General features: G+C 40.1%; 1 protein-coding gene across 5 annotated transcripts in view; it reads right to left on the bottom strand.

Annotated features, from left to right (window-relative positions):
• Positions 1–12,032, bottom strand: part of tmem135 (transmembrane protein 135) — a 517,411-nt gene that overhangs the window by 275,788 nt on the left and 229,591 nt on the right. For 4 of the 5 annotated variants that reach the window (XM_038819168.1, XM_038819171.1, XM_038819172.1 and 1 more), the window contains exon 5: positions 9,210–9,275. The exons of the other annotated variant lie outside the window; for it this stretch is intronic. In XM_038819168.1, coding sequence (XP_038675096.1) covers positions 9,210–9,275 — 66 coding nt within the window. The remainder of the gene's footprint in view (positions 1–9,209; positions 9,276–12,032) is intronic. 5 annotated transcript variants of the gene reach the window in all.

Raw genomic sequence — 12,032 nt, 5'->3', positions numbered from 1 at the left:
TCTAATCATCGCGTTACACTGACTAACTCAACCAACAATGTTCATCACGTTTACAGAAAATATCAAGCATCTTTGCTTCAATTTCTAATCTAATCTGAGTATGTTCAATTGTTCATCACCTGGGAGTACATCAAACTTCTTTCTGACAACATTATCAACTGAAATTTACTCAAGCTTCACAACGAATTAAAAGATTTTTCTTTCACCTTACAACAACCATAAATGAACAGTGAGATAGAGAGGGAGAGAGAGATGCCTTCAAGCTGATTTGTCCAGTCTTTGAAAAGATATGAGAGCTGGTGATTGTCTGGTGGTGTAAACAGATTACTTTGTAGATCATCTAAACACTCAACTGGATGGACTCTTTGGTGTGTATCTTCCAGTGGTATGGATTTGGCAAATTAACCTTTACTCTCCAATCTTGGTTCCAGCACCACAGACAACAAACACTGCATTACGGCACATTAGCCAAAAATGAGTTTTCAATTTACTTGTTCACATACCAAATCAGCCACAGCACTGGAATTTACCCAATCATACAGTTTTAAGTGCCACGCGGTGTGCAAATACTTGAGGGACATCAGAGGATCTGGGTGAGGTGTGAGGGTCCCTTTAAGAAAGGTGTGTTTTATCAAATGGCTGCTGTGATGTCACTGAGTGGGTGGAACTGGGCTGTGATTCTGTCTTTAACTTTCGTTTTGAGCTGGAAGCTGCTTTGTGGCTCTGAGTTTTTTAGTTTCGTTTTCAGTTGGGAGCTGCATTTAAACAAAGAAGGCGAGTTTCTGGTCTCTCTCTCTGCATGCTAAAGAATGTCTCCAGACTTCAAAGTAATACCTGTTGTCTGTAAGGAATGCAAACCTACTCTTTTTGTAGAAAAAGGGTTTTTGGCTAATGGATGTTGTTGGAAAGTTATTAAGGATTACCTATAGAGTACTGTATCTTTGGGGGGGGTATTTGTGTTGGTAGTTGATAAGCTGTTTACTGTGTGTTTATGAGACATTAACTGAATTCATAGAATAAACATTGTTTTGTTTAAAAATAATTAAGGTCTATGTTGCATAACACCTGGAAAGTGGGCCTTTGTACACCTCATAACCAAAATCTATTAAAAGGTGTAGGTCAGGTGAACTCCATGATATACTTTGGTGTTCACTAAACCCTGGCCCAAAACACAAGGGACAAACTTACCATCAAATCAGCTGTTAATGCAGCAGTGTGATGCACCAGTCTTCAGGACAGTTCAAATTTCCTGATCTCGAATCTACTATTACACCCCACTCAACACCCTTTGAACTGTAGAGCTGAAAAGGAGATACTCGTAAAGATGGTGAACATGTGGCACAGTGGTTAGCATTGTTGCCTACGGCACTGAGGACCCGGGTTCGAATCCCGGCCCTGGGTCACTGTCCGTGTGGAATTTGCACATTCTCCCCGTGTCTGCGTGGGTTTCGCCCCCACAACCCAAAAGATGTGCAGGGTAGGTGGATTGGCCACGCTAAATTGTCCCTTAATTGGAAAAAATAATTGTGTACACTAAATTTATTTTAAAAAAAGATGGTGAACATTACAGCAATTAAATGTTTGATGAAATGTTAATACTACGTGCATGCAAAGATTTAATGGATTAGATGCAAAGTACATCACTGATATCAATTCAATGGCTTGCATTTGGATAGATTAGGTAGGGTACTTTGACAACTGAAGGATATTTGGAAATTGGTCTCAAATTAAAAGCAATTCTGAAGATTTGCAACAGGATCAGTGCATTTATAAGGTGTAACAAGATAGAACTGAGATCGAAAAGTGTTAACATTTTAAGTCAGATGACAACTAAATGCTAGGCATGAGCAGGATCTTAAGTTACGCCCTGGACTTCATTGTCACTGGTCACAAGCAACTTCACAAGCACACAGTGGGTAGAGTCGGAGGTGGTGATGGTCATGGAGAAGAGAGAAAGTATAAATTAGAGCGAGTAAGGGAGACAAATCGACATAAAGAGACAGACTAGAGATAGATAAGACATATTCCCACAGTTTTGGATTATGGACTTAAATTTAAATGAAGCATTAGCAAAATCAATTACAGTGTAATTAAACTGATCTTGGAATTGCTCTTGGTGTATCTTCATGCTGTAATTTAAAGTCCCCTTGCCGAAAGCAACTACAGAATTTTAGTCTTTCAGCTGGCTATTTGGCGACTCACCAGTATTCCGAGCTAGTGGGACACAAGCTCTGGAGACCCTGCCTGAAAATAAGAACCAACGTATTACTTCAAAAAAACCTCTAATTGCTGATGCCTTAAATTTCACACATCGGATCACTTTCACATTCTGGAAAGACAACTGTCAATCAGCAGTAATTTAGGAAGATTTTGTGATGAGAAGGCACAACACGTGATATCACACAATATAACAACAGTCATTAACTATTGTTCAGTATATTTTCTTAAAGCAGAAAACTTGTGAATTTGGCATGCTACTTTCTCAAAAAAAAACTACTCAGGTAATTAAACTCATGTCTTCACACACAACTGTAAAAAGAAATAAGGTTTTCTTTAAGTTCAGTTTTAAATATGGAAGAAAATTGATCATATTTTATAACTTAGCTATTAATCATAAGCATTCATGCTACAGAACTACTTTGTAGATCATTAATCCAAAGACCTATTCTAATTACACTACACATAAGGCGGCAAATGTATACAAGCTCCAGAGCATGCCATTTTAACACAGACAGGATCTACCTTCACATGTTATAAATTGAACAACAAAGTCTCTGCAATTATTTTGATTCAGTATTTCGAAATTAACAGCACCGTTTTTTAAAAAAGAATAAGTCAATACTTTTTTTCTTTACTATTGCCTTTTTTATATATCAACACCAATCTAAAAAGATAAACAAGTGCTCCTACCATTGTAAGTTTGCTTTAAAAAAACACGTGTGACTCACACGACAATGTCTTTGCTTCCGTATTTGGAAAGCATTGAGCCTACACTCTGTGCCCTCGTGTTCAAGTTTGACACAGATCAGGAAGTCACACAATGAGCTTTGGGTAGGTAGCACCGCATGAACCCATGGTTCCATTTTTTCTGAAAATATCTTTGTGCTGTCTTGTAATGGGGCCATCCAAAATCTTTCACTGGATCTGCAACCGCCCACTGTACCAAGGAACAAATTCCCTCCCTCTCTGTGCCTTAAATATCCTATTGTCTTTGTGAGAGTAACATAAATTTTGCATACCACGGAATTTTGAGATATGAGTAATCAATATTCTGAACCAATAACTGCCCTTGATTCATTTAACTATGCAACAGAAGTTTATTGCTGAATTTCAACTCAATGCCTCTACACCCACCCCTGCCAAATCTCCCTCCACCCCCAGTGACTCAAATACAAATCTGCTGCATTTAAACCAGTTTAGGATTATGGTGCAGGATGGCAAATAATTAGCTTGAGGAGCAGAAAAAAACTAATGCCTGTGCACAGCATGAATGGCATGTTACTGAGCTACAATAATACACAAGGCAAATTGGATGAGAGACAATTTTTTATTTGAATTCTTAAACTGAATTTTCCTCATAATATCTAAAAAGGAACCAATTTAAATCTTGTGTGAAGTCTCCCATAAACAGAAACATTTTAAATAATCTGTGCACCATTCTCCATCCAATACTCAATTCATAAAGACTTGTATAAGATCATGTCAGCAAAGCTTTAGCTAATTTTCCAGATTTTACACAGCTATGTGACACTGTAGAACAGATATAAGTGACCAAATTCAATTTACATTTACAAACTGAGAAACTGGTGTGACACACAATGTTGGTTGCGGATTCTTCCTTCACAATGGTGGTCCGCCAGTTGTAATCATTTTTTTTCAAACTATCTTAGAAGCGCTGAGAGGGTTCCTCAAGATAGAGATGCATTCTCTCTCTCACATGCCCTCTGGCCACGAATTGGCCAATGCAGCCAAAATCTTGCGCTACTTTCTAGTTCAGACTCTGTGCTGCTAAGTAACAATTCTTCAGTATGATTAAGACGATGCATTGTGGCTTGGAAATACTCAACAAGTCTGACAACATCGGGCCATTTTCTGCTTTTACTTCAGATTTCAGACATCCACACTATTTTCGCTTTGTGCACGGTTGCTTGCCCAGTTCACACGGGTCCTGGTTCCCCTTGAGTGGACATTGTGACAAAATGGTTTTCCAGTCACAAGCTCCAGTACAAAACCCCAGCCAAGGTTTGTGGACAACAGCAAATGTAATGATTGGCGAGTACTATTTGTTCACCGGTGCCAGAGTATTGCTTGTTTGTCAAGTACTGACTTAAGTATAGATTCATATATGCAGCAGGTTCACTTCAGGCTCCATAAATTGATATTTTTATGGGAACATCTTTACAAACCTGATCCAACAGTAGCAATGTAAGTGGGCAGTTGTTTTAATTTACAGTAGTTTACATTTTTTCAAATGTCTTTTATTATTTTTTCCTGACCAAAAATATTTACATTGCTCCCTGAAAAAAACACAGGAATAATTTAAGTGATAGTCTAATACTGCAAAAAATATTGGTGACGCATGACAGCTCTTATCCACTGTTAAGGGAATCAATGATACATTGGAGGGAGACATTATAAAACTACATAATATAAAAATAATGAAATATAAAATAAGCACTTGCTGAAACTGTCAGCATATTAAATGATTTATTAGCATATTTATTTTTGGTGCGGTCAAATATGTGGATAATATTACAATGTTTATTCATCAAAAGAATGAGATCTTCTATTGTCAGAAAACACCTATTGCACTGATAGTCTCAGCCTTCTTTTTAAAAACTCTGCTCTTACTCAAACTGTTGAATGTACATAATAATGTCAAAATGTCAACACAAACTTTCAATATATGTCCATGTTTTTTTTGAATTTGAAGGTTTTATAAATGTTTAACATCTGCAAGGTAGCAAAACTGGTGTCAATTTCTATACAGTAGCTAACTTGCAGGCGTAAATGCATTACCAACTATTTTAAGAACAAGGTATAAGGATGCTTTAATCTTAATAATAAGTTGTTCAACATTATGTCTCCAAAATCTTTTCTGTCAAGATATACATAGTTTCTCATAGATATAACTGCTGGTAATATTTACAGCTCTGGCTGACAGCATTTTAATTGAAAACTGTATGGTTGATTTTTTTAATTGAAAAATTGGTTATTCAATTGAAAAAGGAAATACAGTATCAAATGGAAATCAGCTTAGACTTGTTAATTTTCCATGGATTTATTCATGTTCTTAGTGCAGAAACATTCAGATACAGTGAAGCACCTTAAAAATGTCTAATGTGGACACTAAATCTAAATGAAGTGTCAACATTCACCATGACGCAATTAATGACCATAGGGAAGGTCCCACTTGAGTGGAAAACAAGCTGACATGATACCTCTTCTCCAGAAAGGTTATGACAGAAACCGGACTACCTGCAGATCCATTATTCTGATATTGCTAACAAAAACTAGTACGAGTAACTAGGAAGAAAGTTCAGGAGTGTCAATATGAAAAAAAGTAGTCCGTACCATTTCAGAAAGGGAAAAGGATGAAAGGTCATCAAGCTGAAACATCAGGCAGGATTCTCGTCCCTGGGTCCTGAACCCACCATTGGGATGAATCGCATGTTGGCAACCCATAAATGCAGACACTGGGACTGAGAAAGCGAATTTGGAGGTAGCAACCAATTAACTGTCTGCCTATGGAAGAGGATGATGAGCAGATCCTGAGTCTGGGGAGCCAATAGGAGACCGACCAGCAGTCAGACATTGGCAGCCCCACCATCAGAAGTAGACACTGCTTAAGTATGTAGAGAGTCAAAAGGGCACCTCTATTCCCAGTTACTATCCGCAAAGCAGTAAATAAGTCAGCCAAAAGATTATGGCCATTGGATATACAGAGGAACGTCTGCCACAGTAACAGGCACTGTGGCCAATCTTTGTAGCAGTGCCCTCTACATTGAATAGAACCTCTGGCTCTGGTATCTATCCAGACTCACACTGGGAGGAAGCCCCCATATTATGGGTAGCCTTCTGACGATACAAGTACTTCATGCACTGTCTGGAAAGTCCAGTCAGCATCAGGACAGTGCTCTTCATTAAGCCCTCAAGGGCTTAAATGGTTACCTTCCGCAGCCGGGCAGGTGACTATTCCCATCATCATCCCAACTCCTGCATAATGCTGTGCAGGCAGGAACATGTCATGGAACCAGCCCAAAGGCATTTCCCTCCTGTTATTAGCCGCGACCCGCCTCCAGACTCATCTATTAACTCTGTTTCTCTCTCCACTGATGTTGCCAGACCTTCATTTCCAGTATTTTTTGTTTTTAGATTTCATAAGGCCTAATATTGCCTCACTTATCTAGACCACTGAAGGGGAAAAACCCAATACTAAAATATTTCCAGACTTCCAGAAAATATTTGATAAAGTTGTACATGAATGACTGCTACACGAGGTAAAATAGCATTTCAAGGTGAAGCAAGAATTGTTGAAAAGAACTAGAGAAACTGGTAGCAGTTAGTGGAGTAGTAACATGTTGTGAAGATGTACTGATTGGAATGTCCATGGATTAGTGCTGGGAGCATGACCAATCTACCTAAAGGGTCTGGGTTCAGAAAAATAATACAAATTGGATCAATTTTCATGTTCCATTTAACTTTCTGGGTCGGGAGGGTGAAATTACTTAGAATTACAACAAAACAATCTCTATGCCACAACCAATCCATGGGCGGGATTCTCGACCCCGCGCCGGGTCAGAGAATCACTGGGGGCGGTAGATGGGCGCGAATCACGAGATGCTGTTCCGACTCCGGTCCGCCGATTCTCCAGTGACCAGAGAATCGGCGGCAATGGCGCCGGCGGTTGGGGGCCGCGTTGGCGATTCTCTCTGCGCAACGGGCCGAGTGCCCACCGAGTTTGGCCGAGTCCCGCCAATGTAGTTCTCGTGTGGTCCTACCCGGTGGGACCTCGACGTTCTGGCTGCGGTGGGCGGCCTGGTTGAGGGGGGAGGGGGGGCCTACACGGTGGCCTGGCACACGACCAGGGCCTACCGATCGGTAGGCAAGCTTTTCCCAGTGGGGGCCTATGTTCCACCGTGCCAGGCCCCTGTAGGTCTCTGCCATGTTGCGTCGGGGCCGGCGCAAAGACGCAACCCACACTCATGCACAAACTCACGCCAGCCATGGCGCGCATGCGCTGACGCCCGTATCGGCAGCAAGAGCAGCGCGAGGCTCTCCAGTTGCCGTGCTGGTCCCCTGTGCGGCGCAGGATCGCTGATCCTCGGGGCCAGATGACGCTGTCGTAAAACACTCCAGCGCTTACAACAGCGTCAACACTTAGCCCCAGGATCGGAGAATCCCGCCCTTTATCCTTATCCCCATACAAACAATAAACCTGATCCCCTGTCTCTGTCTTATTACTATAACACTTCACTCCCTTTTCCTTCAACCACTATATACCTACTCTTAGATGTTGATATGGTCTCTGCTTCAATCATTAACTCCAGATTGCATTCCTCAGTGTCATACGTACCATGAAACAAAATTCTACAGTTCATTACCCAAAGTTGATTAAATTTAATCGTATAACTACATTGCCTCAGTTTAGGCTGTTCAGTCACCAGCAACTGTCTGTTTCTATCCACACTGTCCCATTCCTTCATTTTAAACCTGTCTTGCCTAATCACTCCATAATCTCCTCTGTTCTGAAAGCAGCCCCGATTTTTATATCTTTTCTTTGCGTCTGTATTTTTGGCATATTTCCGAATCAGCCCTCAACTTCTACTCTCTATTTCCTCCTTTGAGGTTTTAACTCTAATTTTCTATCTTCCCGCTAATTCTTCCTTAATTTTCTCTGTGATTCTTTGTCAAAGGTTTTCTGAAATTTGACTGCATTTGTTCCATCAGTAATATGACAGCCTCTCAAAAGATGCACAATCCTCATTTCTGAAGGTCCCATTTTGATCTATTATTTAATGAATAAATCTAAAAAGTAACAGGAAATTCAACTTGTCCAGTCAAGTCACTGTTTTTAAGTTAGGCCATTATGCGGAAGCTGCTCTCATGGGGCCACACCTTGAATACTGCATACAGGTCTGACCACTAAAGATGTTTTTTTGATTGACAATTTCTGGTTTTCAGGTTTCTTGTGAGTGACGAACAATGTTTCTGATGCTTATCAGAACAGTATATGCTCTGTACAACATGTGAGCCCACTTCCCTGTTCTCAGTCAATAATTCAAATGCTCACATACTCCATTTCTTCTGATTTTTGCAGCGAATCATCTACCATAGCATGAAAGCCTCAGCTCTGCTAAATGTTTTTGACTCTTCTGCCATATTTTGTACCACAATCACAGTCCTACAAATAGCTGTCAATCCACCCACTATGTACTTTGATGATGTTTATTGATAAATAAACCTAACTTTTTCCTGTCCATCTTGCACGTTTGACATCCAGATACTGCATCGCACAAGGCTCGGGATTAAGGAAAGACTGATACATAATTGCATTCACCCTGAGAAATACCAGCCATTGTAATATTCTGACAGAGATATTTGCACTTGACTCAATTTTGGCCATAAAATATGGCTACATCTATTTAGTGCCGGCCAGATTTAAAATATAAAATAAATTTAGAGTGCCCAATTCTTTTTTTTAATTAAGGGGCACTTTTTGGGTTGTGGGGGTGAGATTCACGCAGACACGGGGAGAATATGCAAACCCCACACGGACAGTGGCCTGCCAGATTTTCAGTACAACTCCTATTCATTGCTCTCTCATGGAACCAAAGTCATTCTGATCATATAGGACTGAATTAAAAGATATGTTGAACATGCAAATTAACTAGGTACTTAAAATGATCACACAAAATACTGGTTGGAGGATTCCATGGCCTTGATTTGAACATCCATTCCCCTAAAGCCGAAAAAGATTAGGAGAGTGTTAAATCTTGAAAGTCAAATTGACACTCACAAATTGTTGCATTCCTCTCTGCAATAATACTAACATTTCCCTCCTCCTCCATAAAAGTCAAGGGCTACTTGCCTGAACGACTTTTAAGTGTAGCCTCAAGATTTATCTTAATCAATGGCGTAATGTATTGGGTGGATGAAAATTCAATTTTAACTTTCAATGACAAACAAATATTGGAATAAATTCTTACCTCTCCATGCTTAACCGGTGTGATAAGACCCCTTGTTACAGCCATTCGAAATATACTCTCAGTTGCCTGTAAATAAAGACAATTTTTAGAATGCATAAATGTATTCTGAATGGGTACGATTCAAAAATGTTACTCATGGCACTGAACAATCTTTCATTAGTAGGCACTTACATCCTGTAAACAAACCTCTTAAAATGCTCATGTTGTGAACCCATCTGTCCTGAAATGATGATTGCTATTTTTTTTTTAATTCTCATGCTATTCAGTGGGCCAGTGGGTGAGGGACAAACCAGATTTGGAACATTTCAAACTTCTCCCTACATGTAGCTATGCGCACTTCTGGAAATCTCTTAAATATTTTATAATGCCGTAAAGAGATTCGTGTCCCCTCACATTAACAACGGTCCTGCATTCCCCCCACAACTCTGTCTCTCTTCTCGTCTCAAATGTTTATCCATTTAACCCTTAAAAAAATTAAATATCCCTGTCACTGTAATTCTCCATGAAAAGTATTCCACACTTCAACAACCTTGATAAAGAAAGTACTACTAACATCTCCTCATTCGCCTGGTTTTAAATTAGACACACTTCATTTTTGATTTTTTATCCTGAGCGAATAATATTTCTCTGTTCACATCATTTTTAGAATTTGTGACGGGTAGGCGCTTGACTTTAACCCACAAAGTTTTAGCGGGCTTGAGAGTGCAGATATTCTATTCCAATGTCAGTTTGACTTCACACTTTTAAAAGGGACCCGTGGAACTAAGGAACAGAGAAGGCAGCAGTGAGAATAATCAATCAATTATATTGAAACATTCTCACAAACAAAACTGGAAGTAAAAATGCTAGGATTATAAATCACACTGCAATCATTGTACAGAAAGCCAAAAGAATGATTGAGACAGTTACAATCCTCATGTGGAAATTATAAACCAAAATTACTACATTTACCAAATCACCTCCAAAGAGGAAATGATCAAGATTCCACTTTTTGTAGCTTTGCTTTAACACAAACCAGATCCAACTTAAATTAATCATGTATTGACAAGAAAATGCTACTTCAATGTAAAGGTACCTTTCACTTTAAATAGGAGGTGCTACAAAGATACATCTAACGCAGGCATTGTCAAACTCGGGGGTCGCGGGCCGGTGTCGGGAGGGTCGCGGAGCCGTCCGTCGCTGCGCTCACGATCGCGCAAATCTGCGCAGAACAGCCGCAGCAGCCGGCTTTTAATAATGCCAGCTGCAAGCTGCCTTCAAAATGGTCAGGAACAGATAAAAAATATTTGGTCGCACTGCGCATACGCACCGATGATTATATGGTCGCAGCCTTTTTTTTTCAAGTCCGGGGGTCCAAAGGGACAATTGGGGCCAAAGGGACCCAAAACCATTTCCCTCATTTTTGTCAGCAACAAACAAGGTAAGAGAAAATGGTGGGTCGCGCAGGTCGGCCGGCGTGGGTCGCGAAGGTCGGCCGGTTGGTAAGAATGGGTCCCTGGAAAAAAAGTTTGACAAACACTGATCCAACACAACCAGAAACATTTGCATCACTCACCACAAAAATGTGGTACTACACAGTTACACAGTATGCTGTTCTTTATTCAGGTCGGGGAGGTCAACAGGTAGGGCAGGTCAACAGCTATCCGACAACAGCTTCAGGCTTCTCGGGTAAAACTTCCACGAGCAAATCACACTCTTATAAAGGTCTCTCTCCCTGGGTCATGACAGTCCAGATGGCATACTTTTCCAGAGTTTCTTTTCAACTGACCAAACAATAACACCCTGGTTCATGGTTTGGACACTTCTAGGGAAAACACCCAATTCATTAGCATCTCTGATCTATTCACACTGTTTCCCAGGCTTTAGACCTTTTTGGCTGGGTTGCGCAATACGTCTGTGATCATCACTTTTTTTCCCAAACAGGAAAACTGAACTCTTCCTGAGAGTGATTTGCTTCTTCTCACAAGAATGCTCTGTGTTCCTCTTACTGTCTCCACCTATTTTTTCTTTGTTTGCAACTGCGTACTGATCACTTTTACCTTCTAGATCTTCTGCTTGTCACTCTCCTTTACACCTGCAGTTCTCCTTTTTGTCTGCCAGCCACCTGGCTTCTTTCCTAGCTAGATTCCTGCCTGTTAGTACTGCTTCATGGTCAAGGGTCGCCAGGTCACATAGATCAATATATGTCTTATGATCCCAGAAATTACAATTGAACCCTTGGCAATTGATGCACTCTTAAAAGTCCCCTCTAAACATTCTTAAACACACTTATAGATTGCACAGACTTTCAAACAAATGTCACATTTTCCTTACTGTACCCCTTTTGGTCATTGGTCTTCACAAGATATAAACATGGGGAGAAGACAGAAATTTAAATCCCAAAATACAACCTTTAAAAAAGTAATTTTTAACTTTAAAGAAAATCTGCTATTTTTTCTGAGGTAGTGCGTTATTGCACATGCAGTTTTTCATCAATAATTATGAGTTATTAAACCATTAAAACTTGAGTTACTCCTTATGGAACAAGGCTGAACTTACAGTGAGAATACTATGATGGATAATTAGTTTAAGTCCTCACCTTAATAGTGATCTCGATACTGATTCCATTATCATATCCCCTGTGCAGGAGCGGATTATTTCTGACAGCATTTTCTAGATCTCCAAGTTTAACTGCACATATCCAGATGCCAGATATCGCTGTCAGTTTTACCTAGTAATAAAGGTGAGCACTGACATCCTTGCTGTTATTCCAGCTAGAAACTCTGGGGCAATATGTGAAAAACATTCTTGAGCCTTCAGTGCCTCAGTGTAAATAGCCCAAAT

This window comes from Scyliorhinus canicula, chromosome 14 (genome assembly GCF_902713615.1).
Source record: "Scyliorhinus canicula chromosome 14, sScyCan1.1, whole genome shotgun sequence".
NCBI classification, from domain to species: Eukaryota; Metazoa; Chordata; class Chondrichthyes; order Carcharhiniformes; family Scyliorhinidae; genus Scyliorhinus; species Scyliorhinus canicula.
The sequence above is the reverse complement of the archived record's forward strand: the minus strand, read 5'-3'. Positions and strand labels throughout refer to the sequence as shown.